This window comes from Zeus faber (genome assembly GCF_960531495.2).
Source record: "Zeus faber genome assembly, chromosome: 19".
Classification (NCBI taxonomy): domain Eukaryota; kingdom Metazoa; phylum Chordata; class Actinopteri; order Zeiformes; family Zeidae; genus Zeus; species Zeus faber.
In genome coordinates, this window is record NC_137206.1 from 18,975,544 (window position 1) to 18,994,294 (window position 18,751).

The 18,751-nt window shown below is 44.3% G+C and overlaps 2 protein-coding genes across 2 annotated transcripts; both read right to left on the minus strand.

The window, feature by feature from the left end:
- Positions 1–1,289: 1,289 nt before the first annotated feature.
- On the minus strand, positions 1,290–9,115 carry klhl40b (kelch-like family member 40b). The gene is made up of 6 exons (XM_080020534.1): positions 7,770–9,115; positions 6,267–6,427; positions 5,875–5,982; positions 5,604–5,789; positions 5,326–5,475; positions 1,290–4,949 (listed from the first exon to the last, which is right to left on the minus strand). The coding sequence occupies exons 1-6, from the start codon at positions 8,913–8,915 to the stop codon at positions 4,838–4,840; spliced, it is 1,863 nt and encodes a 620-aa protein (XP_079876660.1). The 5' UTR covers positions 8,916–9,115; the 3' UTR covers positions 1,290–4,837.
- Positions 9,116–10,001: 886 nt separating this feature from the next.
- hhatlb (hedgehog acyltransferase like, b) lies at positions 10,002–18,006 on the minus strand. The gene is made up of 12 exons (XM_080020594.1): positions 17,811–18,006; positions 17,083–17,225; positions 15,972–16,039; positions 15,766–15,879; positions 14,830–15,024; positions 13,622–13,831; positions 12,673–12,844; positions 12,007–12,151; positions 11,582–11,617; positions 11,289–11,490; positions 11,052–11,193; positions 10,002–10,668 (listed from the first exon to the last, which is right to left on the minus strand). The coding sequence occupies exons 2-12, from the start codon at positions 17,186–17,188 to the stop codon at positions 10,406–10,408; spliced, it is 1,653 nt and encodes a 550-aa protein (XP_079876720.1). The 5' UTR covers positions 17,189–17,225; positions 17,811–18,006; the 3' UTR covers positions 10,002–10,405.
- Between the last annotated feature and the right edge of the window lie 745 nt (positions 18,007–18,751).

Consider the following 18,751-nt stretch of genomic DNA (forward strand, 5'->3'; position numbering starts at 1 on the left):
GTGTTTTTGTGTGGATATCGGGTGGAGGTGGGTTCTGCAATGCAGTATGGTGTCTGTATATGTGTGTGTGTGTGTGTGTGTGTGTGTGTGTGTGTGTGTGTGTGTGAGCGAGAGACAGGGAGCGAGAGAGAGAGAGAGAGTTGTTCAATGGCTGTTGCTTACATTAAGCAATATATATTTGGTTTTGGGGTGGGAGGAGATGAGACGACGGCACCTCTTTACCAATTTCTTTGGTGAGACCTAATATACCAAACCCTATATTTGGTTCAAAATCCTTTTTAAACTATAGGATAATCGTGCATAGAGTGGCTTACACTTAAGCTGGTTTTTCCAACTAGATGTTTTTTTGGGGTTTTTTTTTTTACTATGTCATTCTACGTAATTTATTCACAAAATGCCAAGAGCAACTAAATCAACTGTGTGCATTTCATCAGAAGCCGAGCTGCAGATATATTTACATCAGCATTATGCTAAACTCCTAAAGAGCCAACAGAGCACTGAATCGTTCTGATTGCACACTAGAGCTTTCATCACTTAGTGATTTCCTGAGGAAAATCCGCGAAACGAGCGAGAAAAAAAAAGTGGGATCTAAGGATCTGTAATACCCCCCTCCCTCTTTATAAATGTAAATGTGTTGCTCTACATGCACTTTTGCCAACCTTTTGCCATGTAAACCCCATCGGTATCGCTAAGATTTTCTCGCATCCGAACCATTAATCAGTCAATTAGTCGATTAATCGATCGATCGATCGGTCACCCCGGAGACAGTGCTCGTCCTCCTGTCCACGTTCTGGTCGGATCGTCTCCCTAGCTTGTACATATGGTGAGAGACGTGTCCTCGTGCTTAGTTCCCCGCGTTGTTTACATTCTGAGGGGTGGACGGAACACTTTGGGCTGGTACTGTTGGAAGTTGTGGATAAGCTTTTTGTGAGTTGTATTAATCTGTTTTCAATGTTTTTGTTTAATTTATCTCAACGGATTAAGCACCTTAGCGTAGCTCTGTCGCTCACCCCTTGTCTTTATCATTACATTTGTTTGTAGCGGTTGCCATGGTGACACGGTCAGGGCCATATGATCGATAAACTACGTTATTTGATGTTGGTACATTTCTTTTTTCTTTTTTTTTTGTCAATGTGTCAAACACATTTTGATCTCTTTATTTGCTGCTTTTAATAAGGTGAAGTATGAAAGGCACCCTTTCATGGGGCGTTTAGAGCCGCTTGGCTACTTAGCGCCACTTAGAATTTAGAGTTTCCTGAAGCTGTGCTAAAAAACAGCACTTTTTGAAATTGTCGCAGAGCTCTAGGAAAGTCCCTGCTGCCAATGAAAACGGGACAAGCCCCTCTTCCTGATCCACTTTTAAAGAATCCGATATTTGGAGAAGATTGTCGTTGCCAGTATTTAATCCCATCTAAACGTGTCTCAAAAGACTGTTTCCCGAAAAATGCACTCCGCTAAAATAAGCTGCACAAAGACAGAAGTGATGGAAAACCTGCTGCACCCCTGCCCCCCACACACACCCTAAACTGTGGGCCGGGCATCCAGTAATAGTCTCTCTGTGGTTGCCAGTGGTATCAAAAGAAAGGCGAGAGAGCAAGAGAGGAGAAATACAATAAACTCGCTTGAAGTATTACATTTTCTTTCTTTAAAGAAAGAAAATGTAAAAATGTCTTTCCCATCGTTTGGAAACGCCGTGGTTATAGCTGGAGCCAATTTGAGAAGTCAATAAATCTGAGCATTATTATTTATTTCACAACTATTATTTGAATAATCTGTATTATCTTTATTCATTAACCCAATTCAATTATGGCAAAATAGGGTAATTAGGTGCCAATATTGTAAGAAGTTGGGTTCAGAAGTTATCTGAACCCAAACTCATTTTTTAATTTGACTTAATAGAACCAACATATAATTAACAGAACTTTCATTTCATTATAGCGAACAAAAACAGATCTGAATATTTATGTGTTACTGTAAAACGACACATATTTTAAACTTTTACTTTTTTTAAATTCAATTACTAAAATAGAATGACACTTTTTTTTTTGTGTTTGGCCCCGTCGAGCCTTATAGGAAACAGAGAATCTTCCATTGAATGTTTTATTGTTAAGTAGGTGCAGTAGGTGATTGGAGCAGAGTAGTAGTAGAGTAGTGTCTCCTACTGATTTAAGCACTTTGAACTAGGTTTACACACTATGGTAAAACATAGATGTGCAGACCACTTTACCAATGGACATTTTCGACATTTCATCAAACATCCAATCCAATGAATCAGTATTTCAAGTCAAGGGCTGTGCTGCCTCCATCCTGGAAAAACAATATGTTATATTGAAAAGGGATTTTTTTTTTTCATTTTGTGATTTTGGTGATTGCAAAAGGAGGTCTTAATCTATATATTGAGCACATTTTGGATAAAATTGTTTCTTGAATGAATCCATGCTGATGCCGATGTGTAATGGACGGTTAAAGCTTGTGTGGGAAGCTGTGAGCTCTGTAGAATTCAGCTTTTTGAGCTAAACTGAGTCAGTGTTCAGCGTGCCCGGCTCGCTCCTTTTTAAGAACTTTGTGACCCTCCCTTCAGAGTCCACAGTTCACCATTTCCATCTCGAGGGGGAATTATGGTGACGTTTCACAGATCCGGCGATACAGAAAAATGCTTTAAAGTTGTGGGCGTTTTTTAACCACCCGGAAATATAAAGTGATATACACAGTACCCCAAACAGTTGCCCATGGAATTAATGCGAAATAAATTAATTATTGTTTGCACTTTATTGTATATACCAATGTAGTATATGGCACAGCACCCAGGTTAATAACCTTAAATCCAAACAAGAGAGGAATATATCAGTCAGTGGATTACTTAGTGCACAGCTTGCTTATAAAGCATTGAGTATTTAAAGATTATAAGGAGACATTATGGACATGTCAGTGAGTGTTTCAATTGTTTTTGTCGACGCTACAGTGTTTAAATAGTAGTTTAAATGAGGTGACACGGTTCACCTGGTTTACTCTATTCTACCCTCTGGGTAGGTATTTGGTATTACGTGGTCTTAAATATAAATACGTCCAAATTCTCCTTTTTCTAAGGCTAGCAGCCAAAGGCTCGTATTGAATTAGGCCACGATGGACCCGCCCCAGTCCCTAAACCGGGGAAACGTCAGTGAGGTAGTGGGAGCTCGAGGAGGATCCTATCCTTAGTGATTACTTAGTGATTGTGCACTGTGCATCGCACCTAAAGCCAATTTTTGTCACGGAATAAAGCATTGAGAGTGGTATTCAATTAGAAAGTGGAGCACTTAAACTTAAAAAGGTACTTTAAACACGTCCCCATTGGGGCATTCTTGCAATTCTAGGATTCATTTCTGAACGCAAAAAAAAAACATGTATATGTGTGTGTGTGTGTGTGTGTGTGTGTGTGTGTGTGTGTTCGTGTGTGTGTGTGTGTGTGTGTGTGTGTGTGTGTGTGTGTGTGTGTGTGTGTGTGTGTGTGTGTGTGTGTGTGTGTGTGTGTTTTTATCCGAGAGCTTCTGTGGCCTTTCTTCTGCTGGAGGAAATGTTTGGGAATTCAAGCATCCTGGCTTGTTTCAGAAGCACTTCATGATCTTCCATGAGGATGGGGGAGGAGAGAAATTATCTGTAGATATATCTAAGGATTTTAAAGAAACATGTTACTTTTCAGAGGCAGAGAATTGTCCTTTAGTCATTTTCAGGATGGGAGGACGTATTTTTATTTTATTTTTTTTAATGTTTTTATTTTATTTTATTATTTACTTCATCCTATTTCGGGTGTAAAGTAGAACGTTGAAAAATGTGAAAAAAAAATCAGCCGCTTTGGAAAGTTGTTGGTTGTTTTGCACATGGAAGTTTGTTAGTTCCTAACATCTTGTTCAATGGTCATGTCTTTCTTTCCCTGTCGGGCAGAATCATTATATGTGGTAACCATAGACGCCAAGGCTATAGTCCATTCAAAGACATGTTAGGATTATCCATATACCCTCCACATGTCGCATTACTAACTCATATTGCAGCTGTATTCAATAAATAAATCATAATGTGTACTGTTATTTGACGATTCACAACTTTATAATGTAAACACGACGTCTTAGTTTTTCTCTGGTGTACAAAGACCATTTGTAGGCAGTTGTTGTTGACTATATTAACAAAATACTAAAACAGTACAAGGACAATTGTGTCTAGGGGTGCTATTAACATTAGACTGTATTTTATGTCTTTCATTGTATTATTGACTAGTGTTTACTGTCTGTAACACAGGAGAGTGTAAAGAAAACATTTATTAAACAGTTAAGATATATTATTGCAAAATGCAGACGTGTGTCGTGGTTTTTCTGTGTGGCGAAGCGTAAAAGGAATGATTTTTTTTTTTTTATTTGTATTTATTTTATAAGAAGCTCTCCGGTTCTTGGTTGGAAGGTAAAAGGGAGCAGCATGATGGCTACACTGCCATCTAGTGAATAAAAATGTAACTGGTAACGTGATCTGCAAAATTGTGTTGGAACTCTGTTGTTATGCCCGTTGTGTATAAATAGGCAGATCGCTCATAGGACTATCTACACAGTGCAAAAAGTATGCGCTTTAAATAAAAGCTGAAACACATACGGATATAAAAATGTGATCGTTCAAAAAAAGGAAAAGCGTCCGCCGCCTTAACCAATCAGACCAATTTCAGTAATTCAAATGACAACCATAGAATGATTCGTTTTCTCAGCCTAATATCTCGGGTCTCCCTTTAGCCAGCATGGAAAGGACGTCTTTTCTCAACACGACGTCCGTTGAAAAATTCCCAAGTTTCTGTGACAAAACGGGAGGCGAAGGACGTCTACAGCTTGCTGATGCGCAGGGTGTTGAGGCGGACCCCCAGGATGGTGGCGCCGGAGGCGTACTGGATCTCTCTGAGGACCCCGGTCCACTTCCCGTCAACCTCATTAAACCTGAGGGGGACAGCGGATCGGTGTTGTTGATAAAAAAGTAAAGAAGAACCCCTCTGGGGGCCCAATCTGGGAAGATTTGTTATTGTTAGATACAATAACAATAACAAATCAGGTCCGAACTTCTAACGTCTAAACTGCACTTACAAGGACAGAACAGTAAAACTTGGATTAAAACCGTTATTATTGTACATTCTCTAATGGTGCCAATGTCTCGTAAATAGAATAATGACGTTTAACTTAAATAATTTTGCTGGGGACCCGTGGAAACTCTTGGAGGACCCTTGGACGGAGATTAGTCCACGCCACTGAACCAGTGAATGAATAACCTAAACGGAGGTGTCCGTTTTTTTTTTTTTTTTTTTAACCTTATCATTACCTCCAGATGTCGTTCATCTCTTTGGGGACAATCTCCTCGCTGTCCTCCACAGGCATCATGGCGAAACCTCCCACGGCGTAAAGGGACCCAGCCACCGACACCAGGCTCAGTGAGCTGCGCTCCTGAGGAAACTCCACAAAATCCGACCACCTGGAAATTTACACACACACACACACACACACACACACACACACACACACACACACACACACACAAAGAGATGTAGAATAGGTTCTGCTTTCTGTGACTGTACTTCTGGCGGATGTCATGGAACTCACTTGTTGGTAGCGAAGTCGTAAACCTCCACGCTGTCCGTCAGACCGGTGTCTGTCACACCCGCCGCCACGTAGATCTTCTCCTTGTGAACCGTGGCTCCAAACAGCGAGCGCGCGACTGTCATGGGAGCCAGGTCCCTCCACTCGGCGCGTTTGGCATCGTAGGCACACATTCTCTTCAAGCATTTCCTACATGCACAGGGCAGGGACAAAGTGTTGGATAATATTGTTTCCACGCCGTCGGGAAATGCAAAAAGGCGTGGGAGGGACTCACTTGTTGTCTTCCTTCCCTCCGATCACGTAGACCGTGTCGTTGTGGGACACGGTGGCGTGAGCGTAGACCGGGTAGGGAACGGGGTCCCATTCGCTCCACTTTAAAGACCTGTCAGAGAGGAAACACAGACCCATGGAAACCAGATACACCCAGTCCAATCGATGCAGATTTAATTGCGTTCTTGATATTGTCTGGTCGCTCAATTTGAACCATTTAATATGGTTGTGGATTCAATAAGCTGATTTAGCCTGCGGTCTACTTTGAAGCCAGCGGGGGATCATTCATAAAGAGCTGTTTCCACGGCCGTATATGGAGATCATAGACAAAGACGGAGCACCGATTTTACATTGTAAATTCTGCGGTCTGGTGAACTGCCCCGAACCCGTACTCACCGTCTGTCATATGCCAGCACAGAGTCCAGTGTTTGGTCCTGGTCCTTCAGCTCCTTCCCACCCACCACGAAAATTGAGTTTTCGGCCTCGGCCAGCCCAAACAGGAAGCGGGGGGATGGGATAGGAGGCATCCCCAGCCAATCGGCATTAGCCGGGTCGTACTGGAAAGTGCGTTGGAGACAGACATGGTCAAACACACACATGGGACTATGTACAAACTCAGCGTATACTGCTGAGCAACACTTCCAGACATTGGAGATGTTGGAGAAGACTCGTTGGTTTCAAACCATAGGTGGAGTGTTTTTTCTGTTGCTGTTCCATCACATCCCAAAGCCGCTCTGTTGGATTCAGATGTGGCGACTGTAGAGGCCGTTGGAATCCACTGATGGTGAGATGGTGGTTCCGATGGATAACATTAGCAAAACTGTGTCAACCTGTGGCACTTGTAGGTTCATACCCCAAAACCTTTCATTCCTCAGTTCATCCTCGACTCTGGGGGGGGCTTTCAAAAACTCAACGAGAGTAAGCCTGTCGGCCTGCGTTTCGAGAGAAACCAGTGAAGATCATCACAGAGAGGCAGGAAGCATCTGAACCCGTCGCACGAGTCCTGCTCGTTTCCAGCCGCTGACGTCATCTTCATTGGTTTCTCTTGACATGAGGATTACAGTTAAGGATTCACATTGTAGTGCAACTACAGGCTGGCGCTCTACTGATCTAGATTACACTACGGATTTGTTCAGTAAAGGAGATCAATGTTTACACTTTTATGCCAGGGGCAGCCCAAGGACCCCCTGGTGGATAGAGAAAGAGCAGGGACTCCCTCTTTTTTTTTTTTAACAACATTTTGTGTTGCATTTCAAGCCTGGCCTATAATAACATATTTATTGTGCCTTATAATGACTCGGTTATGATTGCCTTGAGCGTGTTTTTAATATTGATTCAGATTTATTTATTTTTGTTATTTTTGTTTCACTCATATGAAACAAAAAAGGTAAACATAACCAACCCCTGGCGTCCAACAGATGCGGCTGCCGGAACTGATCGCATCTGTTCTATCCAATGGTTCAATGTCCACCAGATGCGGGGACGGGGCAGTCTATTTCTGCAACACCGGCAAAATGTCTCCGGTGCCAATAAAATTTCATTTTAGATTTATATTATATTTTCCTTTTTTTCCTACTTGAACTAAACAAAAAATGATGGCGATGGCCCGTCAGTCTGAACAATAGGATTCCTCGGGCGCAGGACATCATTACTGAAATAAAGAAACGCTACTGTTCTAGTGTTAAAGGTTGGATTCTCTGCACTATAATGTTTTTTTTGTCAAAAATACAATTGTTAAATGTTCACAAAAAAGTTTTGCCGGCGCCCCTGCAGTACCTCGGCGGACCACTGCTGTGAGTAACTGTCGCGAATGATTATCGCCCGGTGGAGTTGTTCTTCAGATCATTGATGCTGTTTCATGCAGCGTGTCATGCAGGCCTCGCGGTGCTGATCCTCTACCTGTAGGAAGTAGGAACTCAGCGGGTCGTCCTTGTTCTGCTCGTCCACAAACAGCCCTCCCGCCACGAAGATCTGGTTCTCCTTGGTGACCAGGCTGGCGTGGTTCTTGGGGATCTGTGTGGAGAGCGACGCCACGAAGCAGTCGTTCCCGGCGGGGTCGTAGGCCACCGCGCCGGCGTCGTTCACCATGAACATCATGTCTCTGAGGAACATGCCGAAACGCAGGTTGTCATTGAGGAAGCCCGGCAGTCGATCGTCTTCCTCCTCCGCCTCCTCCTCCTCCTCCTTCTTTTTCCCGCCGCACTCTGCGTCCTCTGTCTGTTTCTGCGGACCGGCTTTGGTTTTCTTCATCTCCGGCAGTTTCCCGGCGCGCGCGTCCCTTACCAGCCGCAGTTTCTGCTCTATCTCCTCGTTGGCGGATATCAGTTTGTGTTTCTCCACCTTCTCCCTCAGGTAGTCCTCCGTGACGAGGCGCAGACGCACGCAGTCCAGCAGACCCGACAGCTCCTTCCCTCTGCTCTCCGTGTCGTGGGACACCCAGCTCATCAGCGCCTCGAACACCCTCTCCTCCGTCTCCACATTCAAAGAGTCGGAAGTCAAGATGGCTGCCAATTCGCTGGGCCCCAGCTGGAGGAAGTCCACGTCCCTGGCGATGAGCTGAAAGCGGTCGCAGGCGTAGTTCCGGGCGGAGATGGCCAGCCTGGGACAGTCCAGCATCAGGCCCAGTCTGAAGATGGCCAGACAGTTGCTGAGGCTCAGCCGCTTCTGGAGGAAGGAGACGCAGACGGTGAAAATGGAGGGGATCTGGAACATGTTGGCCACCGCGAAGATGTCCTGGACGTTCTGCTCCGTGACGTTGATGCTGGAGGTGTAGAGGTACTTGAGGATGAGGCCCATGACGCCGGGCTCCACGTCCTCCAGGACGATCTCCCGCTTCTTCTCCTCCTCCAGATCCGACAGGAAAATAGCTCGGAAGTAGGAGCTGCAGGCGCACAGGACCAGCCGGTGGCAGGGGAAATCTCTGCCTTTGATCTTCAGGACGCAGTCCACCAGCTTGTCGTTCTCCAGCAGGTCGTACAGGCCGTCCTGAAGCAGCGTCTGCTGGTACATCCTGGGCTCGTCCGTGGGGTTGATGGGCACGGCCATGGTTCCTGGCGGGGGCAGCTCTGCGGCCTCGGGGGTTTTACTTTATCGTCGTAGGTCAAACTCAAGTGAATGCTTAATGGTTCCTCGGTGGATCCTCTAGCGAGAGCGGAGCAGGGAGTTTGTGTGCGCGCCTTCCCTGGAAAGAGGAGCCGCCGTCCGGAGACCGCCCGCTATTAGTTGATAACAGCTTAACTCAAGGGCGGCCCATCTCCTCAGCTGTCCCCGCTCTTCAGCTGAGCTCCGACTGGTGGGTTATTTATAGGCCTCTGGTGTGGAGCTGTGGAATCCATTCCGGAACATGCGAAATACAATCTCTGCTCTTCAGTCCCCGAGACCACCTCCACCCCACACCACACCGCAGCCCCCCACCCCAATGCCGGCCCCTCTACGCTCTCACCCCCCTCTCTCCAGACAGCTGACATACTGCTTCATGTGAAATATGTCCAAATGAGTCATGACGGACGGCAGTGGACTTGCAGGCAGGGTGACCCCTTGTGGTCTTTTACGGCTTGATGTTAAAGTGGAAAAAAATTATCTTGGTTCCTTCTTTGCAACATGTTTTATTACTGTAGCCTTCTCATTACCAGTGAATGAATCATCAGGATCTGCATTGCTAGATATATTCTATATATATAGATAGATATATTGTCTATACCCTAAGAAACATCTTTCCTGAGACTATTCAGGTCCAGACACTTTCAGCATTGTGATCAGATGCAGATTTCTGAAGGACAATGCATTATTATTGTTTCAAAACTGGAATCACGCAAACACACTCATCCTCCAAATGCTCTACGTAACTCTACAGGAATATCTCACACCACACAGACTCCAAATCACAGACAAGGTCGGCATACTGACTCACTGATATTTCTCTTAAAAAAATGGGGGGCGTTCACAAAAATACTTACATTTCTCTGTCCCTCCACATCACTCTATGAGTAGGGATGTAGTTATTTAATATTTTTAATCATCTTTTTCATTTTGTTTGGTCATACATTTTTTTCTCCGTCTTTTTTTGAAGAAATACTACAAGTAGTCTCATTTTGAGTAAACACTGGTAAAATGATGTACAAAAGTTGGATCTCTAATTGCAGACTGGTAACATTTATTAACACTTGTTACACGACTCAAAAGAAAGCATTTCATGAAATATAAATTTCAAATCACATAAAGACAGTATGTGGCTATACTATCATTATATAATGGGTCAAAAGTTGATGTGCTTCAGAACAGTCTTCTTTGTCAAACAGAGCCTCCATTTAAAGGTCATAAAATCTTAATTGATAGCAGCACAGCATCTCTGTGGACATTGTGTTTACTACATGGCTGTTTACGGCCACAATTCGAGCACCTGATGTAAACAGAAGATATATCGCCGATACCTTGAGAAAAACAAACAAACAAATGAAAAAAGCCCCAGCGGTTCTCGACAGCAGAAACTCAGGACGGCACTGGATGGCGTCCAGCCTTTGACGCTCATCCCATCTCTACTCTGCCTTCACCTTTCCTGGCTCCACGGCCGGCTGGGCGGCGGCGGCGGCGGCGGCGGCCGGGGTGCTGCTGCTGACGGTGGCAGTGGGAGGTGTGGTGCTGATGGTGGCAGGGGCAGCAGTAGCGGGTGGAGGAGCAGGAGCCAGTGGAGGAACAGGATCGGGGTCGTCTATTAGAGCCTGTCTCCTCTCTCGCTCCTTTATCACTTGGATCAGGCAGTAGGTGACGAACAGGACGATGACGGTGGTGATGGGGAAGCCTGGGTGGAGGAAATGTGCAACGGAAATACATACAATTTGAAAATTACAACATTTGTATTATTCGTTGTTTATTTTAAGGTTTATTCGTCTAAAAATCGTGTTTATCTTCTCGTTATTTTTTTTGGTTTGTATGTTTTTTTTTTGTTTATTTTTTAGGCTTATTTTATTGCACTTATTTGGAGTTTATCATTAGTTATAATTCATTTAATATTGTTTATTGTTAATATTTAGGCCTACTGTATATTTCCATTGTTCTATCTTCTCGTTCATTTTTTAATTTTGGGGTTTTTTTTTTCTTATTTTTCTATTTTTATTCTTCTTATTACTATTAAATAATAATTACCATGAATATGATTTTATTTTATTTCATTTTCATCGTCACCTTTGAGCAGCAGACGCTTGGCGACCAACTTGGCAAAGTCCAAACTGTTCAACACCAGGATGTTGTAGAGCACTATCGTCCAGAAGTTGAAGGTGTTGAAGATCGCTCTGATTCTGCGAGACATCGCCTCCGACATCGCCATCTGTGGTGAAACCATTTCAACCAGACGGTCAATCAAAGGGCAAGGCCTCCCGTTTCGAGATGTAACTGACGCGCAAAGACCCCTCGGCGTCCCACCTCGAAAGAGGCCAGAGGCTCCATGGAGAAGAACTTGGCGGTCCACAGCTCGAAGTTGAGGCCGAAGCAGTTGAAGAAGGCCCAGAGCAGCACCACCTTGCAGGGCCCCAGCCACACCACAGTGACGGCGAACGTGCACACGGTGGCCATCAGCTCTTCCAGCACCTTGTCGTGCTTCCCACCCAGGTAATCATACACATACCTTTGGGAAAAGCAAAAAAATCTTTACTGAAAAACAGTTCAATATGTCCACAGAGAAGTCTTCAGAAGTTGCTGTGTGTTCAGGCACTCACTTGCACAGCCAGTCGTTAATTCCTCTGTCAAAGTGTCTGAAAAAGGAAACAAAGTTCAACAAAGTCAGTTTTACATCGATTGTATACATAAAGGGTTCATTCTAGCATTAAAAAATGAAATTCAAGGACTTTCAAGTACTTTTTTAAGCACAACGACTTCACGCAAAACAAATATAAACAATTTGCAATGTGATCTTTATTAATTGATTTATTTATTAATTCTGGAAAATGTTCTATTGCGATTTCAATAACAAGGTTTTTCACAGGTCTTTCAATGGTTGCGTTTTTTTCAAGGACTTTTCAAGCACTTCACCACAAAAGGTTCTATTTTCAGGGTATAGTATGAATTTCAAGCACTTCAAGCACCTCAACCATCCGACCAAGCAGGTCAATTCCATCAAACAGTAAGTACGAACCCAACTCACGTCTCAGCGAACACGTAGAGCATGGTGATGCATTTTGGGGGTTTGGGCGGGTCCAGATGATCCAGTCTGGATATTGTGTTAATGACTCCGAACATGATGGCCGCCTTCACCCAGTCGTACACCAGGTTAACGTACGCCAGGCCCACTGGAACAAAAACACGGCCGCTTACTTTTGAAACAATTAATTGATGGTATAACTGGTAAGTCAGTTGGTCAGGCAATTAACTTTGAAAGAGTGGGATTTAACATTCTCACAGTATGTTTTTTTCAGTGTAGGGATTTCAATCAAGATCTACAGTAAATTCACGCGGCCCCACTACTTGTTATAATATATTGTTGAATATACTAAACTAAATATTTTTAAAAGCACAATGCTTAATCAATCCACACTATTTAACGTAATGTTTTCAGAATAAAAAACGAAATAAAATAAAATAATGAATAAAATAAAAAATATATAAAAATATAAAAATAAAAATAATAAAAAAAGATTCTTATGATTTCTAGGCAATTCATTAATGTGCGGTATAATAGAAACAACCTTATGTTCAATGTGGCCCTCCTAGGAGAAGACAACCTGGCCAGGGGTCCCCAGGTGGTTTGAGTGTGAGACCCCTGACTTAAACCATCACGGTGGGGTGTTTTTTCGGGGGGTGTTCCACAGACCTACAGCCCAGTCGGAGAGGTGCCTCAGCAGCTTAATGTCCGTGGGGATGGTGAGGAAGTACATGAAGTGGAAGAGAGCGTCCACGGCGATGATGCCCAGCAGCTGGACCCCGCCCTGCACGCTGATGTGCCACAGCTCCCGCTCCTTCCTGCTCAGGTCCGACCTGTTGGCCTGCAGGGGACGCAGTCACTTCGGATCAGATGTTCCGGGTCAGGTCCTCACCAGACCCGAGAGACGTCGTTAAAACACGTCTACAGTGCAGTGTCACGGAACGGGTGCAGAAGATCAGATAGATAAGCCATCGCTGGAAGGTTGCGTCAGAGTTCCGACCCTATATTATGTTGTATTTGAATCCAATATTTACTTTGCACGTCTCAAGCACGGCTGGAATAATGAACTTGTGTCATATGATCCTATTTTTAGATGCACACGATAAATATTGTTCACACTTTCTATCTCGGCCTCTGTCTCGTGTCCACGTCTTCGAAGGCCACAAGAGCGCAAACCGCAAATAGACGAGGCCCAGCACTGATTGGGATTTGGGACTGAGTGGAAAATATGGTTACGTGCTGCGGAACTCGCTGGCCTCTGCATCCGTCCACCGCCTCCGTTCTAAAGTTTTATGTGTTGTCTTTAAGGTTGCTTTCTTTTCTCGCTTTTAAATGATTCCTTTTTTTTTTTTTTTACCCCTTAACTGTGATTTATATTTAGAAAGATTTGCATTTTGTAACTTATGTTTTGAAAAAGACTATATAAATACAGGTTATTACTAGTTATTATTAGATAGACAGACAGACAGACAGACAGACAGATGGACAGACGGATAGACAGACGTAGATAGATAGATAGATAGATAGATAGATAGATAGATAGATAGATAGATAGATAGATAGATAAATAGACAGGGTTACAGCTCATAATAATGCTATTTATATTATTATGACTTACTTGAACGTAGAATTTATCGAAGGTCATGATAGGGCCGAAGTAGAAGAAGGGCAGGTAGAAGTTGTACTTGAGCAGCTCCAGGATGCTGTAGTGTCCCCCGCTCCGGTCACAGTTCTCCAGAGCGAAGCTCACGCAGCGCATGATGGTGAAGCCACATCCTCCATAGAACAGAACGTGACGCAGGTTGAAGTCCCCCTCCACAAAATCTGCCTTTAAAAACATTGTGATATTCATATTCATCGTATTGCACCGTTCATACGCAACATGCAACTCAAGCGCTTGACATTAATAAAAGTCATCAAATAATAATAACAACTAGACAATTCTGAAATTGTAAAAGTGTGCCGGCCCTGTTTGTGTATCTCAATTTTCTTTTTAAAACCTCTTGGGCTATATTTGTAACTGCTCAAAAATGATGACTATAACTAATAAGCTGAATTATTTTGCATTATAGGTGAAGGGAAAAAAATGACCATCTGTATAATAATGCGTGGTATTGCAAAAAAACATGGTAGCTGTGCCTCCCTAGGTGCGGCCGGCTCTGATTGGTTGGCTGCATGCCGGAGCTGATGAATGCCACCCAGCAGGTGAACTAGGTAGTATTCCTGATTGAACTTGCGCTGAATTTCCATTTTTGGCTCGTAATTTTAATTTTAATTTTTGCAAATTTGGCAAAGTTTCTCAGCCGCACTCAGGTAAGGTCGTTTTGATGTATTTCACGTGTATGTTGTTCAAATATGAGAGGAGTAGCAATGGCGAAATATGGATATAATAATAGTAATAATACTACTACTACTACTACCACTACTACTACTAATAATAATAATAACAATAATAATAATAATAATAATAATAAAATGCGCAGTAATATTAAGTGTGTGGCACTACCAGCGCATTTAATTATACAAAATATATATTATTAAACTCTTGAATTAAAAATATATAATACATGTTTTTAATTCTAAAGTTTAATTATTTTTAAGATAGAAAGATAAATGACCCAAAATTGAAATTGAGTATATTATGCTCAATTTCAATTTTGAGATCCATTGAAGGATCACCATCATTCCTGATTATCTCTCTTGAATTATTGGTCTAAAATTATTCATCACGAACCACGTCAAGCAACTCCCAAAATAATCCTCACACCGATCCTCACAATAGTTTTAGGGTTGAAGTTTTCAAAGATAACATCTTATTGCCTCTACCTGCCAGGACACAAAGGGTTCACACTTGAAGGTGGCCAGGGTGCAGAGGCCGGTGAGGAGGCAGAGCCAGCGCATCTTGACCAGAGAGACGCTGTAGAGCAGGATGCAGTGAGACAGGATGAGGGTGACGTAGGTCCAGCCCATGCTGGTCCACACCGCCAGCAGGCCGTACACCATGTACACCAGGGACCTGTGCTGTGGGGGAGACACGGAGGGGAGTTCAAAGTGGTGATCCGTGAGGTTAGTTTGTTGAAGGATCACATAGTTGATATTTGTCCCATATTCATTTCGTTGGCATTTATTGAGCAGAAACATCCAAAGCTAGAGTTTTCAAGCAGACGAAAGGGCAGAGCGCACTGAGTATATGACGCAGAATCTGGAACTGAACGATGGTCATTTGCGGACCAGGCGCGACAGTTGTTCCAGTGACGTTCGCCGAACCGAACTTGTCACGTATAACCGTTTAAATATAGAACTATTTACAGTAGATATCTATTTGTAACCCCCTCCCCTCCTCTATCCCTCTCTCTCTGTCTTCATCTCCCGCTCCACCTCGCTCTTCCTCTCCTCTCCACTCCCTCGTTGCTCCGCTCCACCTGGTCCCGTTTGTCATGCACTGTTCTGCTAACGATATAAAAAGCCGCCGTGCAAAATTAATAAATAACGAAGTGTCTTCAAAATGTCAAACTGTTTCCATACATGATATCAGCGGTGGCGGGAATCCACAATGGAGGGAGCAGACTTCTACTCATCCAGCTTGACATTTAGGTGGAGTTAATCCTGTGACCGCGATGCTTCATTTGTCGTCAAGGCGCAATAAAGACATTAACGGAAAATAAATGAACTATTCTCACTTCTGCGGCACCGGTGCCATAATTACCGACGGGCATCTATCATCGCCGCCGGTAATAAAGCCGTAATAAACCCGGGGAGCACCTGCGGCGCCAGCAGGGAGCAGATTTTGGCGAACAGCACGTGGCCGGAGAGGGCAAAGAGGATGTGCTCTCTGAAGGTGGAGAACCACATCACCCACTCCGAATCTGCCGTATCCTGGAAAAAAACACGAGGTCACACGCAGAATTTTAGGGCGATGTCTTTAATGGAACGTGCCCTTGTGGAGTTTAAATCATGCGTGGACTCACCATTTTCCTCCCGAAGTAGTACCATCCTGGCTTCACGCTCGGTTTGAAGGCTTTTCTGTTTGCGTTGGCTGTAGATGGGACGAAAAAAAGGGCGTCGGGATTAAACGTTTTGGGGGGAAATGGAGACGCGAGATATAAGAGTTTAAGGGAGGGATAATGTGCATTCTCGTAAAAAAACCTCCAACAGGTCGATCACGTCTTATTACATTGTATATAGACACTGAATATAAACACTGTATATATACACTGTTTATACTGTATATCACCTCTTATTTTGCGATAATGACCAGCTGGCGGCACATTGTCCTGTTTATTCCACGGCTACTTACTAAATAACGAATTACTAAATAAGCATTGAGACGGAATATTGATTTGATAGGATTTCATAACTTTGTTAACAGACAGCGGCCATTATTCAGCGATAATTTCAATTTGCCGCTCCTGACCAATCAGAATCTGCTCTTCCACAGAGCCGCGTAATCGGCCACTTTGCGTCCACCCGTACAAATCTCTCGAGTTTATCCCATAAAAAACAAACCCCCTCCCCGTCCTCCCTCGTCGCTTCCGAATGCAGATGTTTCCCCTGGGTGGCTGGGCTGTGGTGGTGAATGCAGACCCTCATAACCCCCGCTCCATTCTTCCCCCTCGGTGGTATTATTAATACAAGACACCTGATCTCCTCGGCGTGGTCCGCATAGCTGCCGGCGCTGGCCTTTAGCGGCTGAAACACGACGCCCGCCTTCTTCCCCTCAGACAATACTGAACCACAGGGCCTCCAAGCTGTTGTTGTTATTATTATTAGTCTCCCTCTCTGGCAGAACGACCTGTAGATGCTGCAGGATATTACAAATATTTCACGATTTTGGCGGTGTGTCTTCATATTGAAGGGAGACAGCCAAAGAACACAGTTGAGCGGGAGGTTGGTGAATGACCTTTTGTTGTGAGGGGTGAAGAATTTGACAGACAAAATGCCAGCGAGTGTGGGTGGGGGTGTGTGGGTGGGGGAGGTGGGTGGGGGCAGGAGGGGGTTGCAAAATAATTTTAGCAAAGCATCGCTATCCTGGATCCGCGTCTTTGTTGTCTGTGCGCGTTCAAATCCCCTCGTACTCACAGCTGGAGACCTCAAATATCCAGCTGGCCGACCACACCATGGCCAGGCCCAGCACTGTGTTGTAGAGATAGAGCTCATATTTGGGTAGGGCGGCTTTGATCCCCATGGCAACGCCGGCCGCCTCAGCCCAGCTTCCGCGGGCCCTGGACAAGGACCAGGGACAACCAAATGAGGCGCAAACGGCCATCGTTAGTCAACAGGACAAACATATATTTCTATCTTTATATGTAGCTGACAACTTGGGCCAAAAGGTCCGTCACGGCACTGTCTGTTTGACCGTTAAATAAATATCTAAATATAAACCTGTCCACCGTTCAAGGTTGTGAAGTCTGAGCAATATATGCAGGTGTTCAATCAATAGTTATTGTGGTTATCGATTGTAATCGTAAATCCGTTCAGCGTACCGAGTGCGTCAGCATTTGACAATTTGATTTATTTGAATTTCAAGCAATTAATAAAAGTGAGTCCATCTTCGACAGCTCTTTTCTATTTGTAACCCAACAACTGCACTGGTTAAGTTGACTCATTTACTCCTTAGGGCCTATTAATATTTTTTGTGTTTATATATAGATATAGATATATATCTATATATAAAAGGAAAGACCAAAAACTAAATAAGAAAAATATATTTTTATTTTTCCCACAGACAAATATTCTATTTCCAACATGTTGAAGTGTCATGTCGTGTAATCCAGTGTGTCCTCACAAGCACCTGTTGTAACACTGACCTTGAGCTGTAGAAAGTCTAGAAGTAGAAGCTGTAGCAGTTTCGTCGACAATCACTTCGATCCAAACCCTTCACAGTGAAGTGAAACACTCGTGGACGGAAAAAAAAAAGCAAAAAAAAAAAGCAAAACAACAACCTCGAAATGAGGTGTAAGAGATGAAGCAGGATGTGGGGTGCGGGTCCCACTGACTCCCCGTCAGGGAGGAGCTGAGCTCTTCAAGGTGGAGGCAGGGGGTATTTATACCCAGAGAGCTCTACCCAGGGGCGGAACAACAGAGGAGATGAGATTTCGCACAGTGGGACCTCTGGGACCAGGGGTTCCCAAACTGGGGTCCGCGGGGCCCCACTAGGGGTCCACAAAGGAATCCCCACGGGGGGGGGGGGGGGCGGGGCAAAAATAAAAATAAAATTGACCAGCCAAAAATGGAGGTTTAGCGCAAGTTCAGTCAGGAGTACTACCGACTTCACCTCCCAGGTGACATTCATCAGCGCTGGCGTGCGGCCAACCAATCAGAGCCGGCTGCACCCCGGGAGGCGCCAACCCCGTGGCTCCCCGCCAAGATTTGTCTGGCGTTTAAGATGCTCAAGTGCTCCCGCCTCCACCGCCCCACCTCCGCCCGGGAGCGGGCTCGCCGGATCCCCCAGGAAGACAGCGACAGCGTTGTCTCCATCACCTCCAGCATCAGGACTCCATGGGGGGCGGGGGGGGGGATCTCTCCAGCGGCCCTCCGAGATCCATCCTCCATACACACATGTTTATATCCATTTATGTACGAACTCAACAGAATCATAGACTCCAATTGACAATTATCAGTCCGTGCTGATTGCCAAATTACATATACAGTATATATAATATGTCCTGTTTTCTTCATTTAGTCTCTCTGGATTGAAATAAAACTAAATGGAATACAATTGAACAACAGGGAATGTGAGGTTTGACGG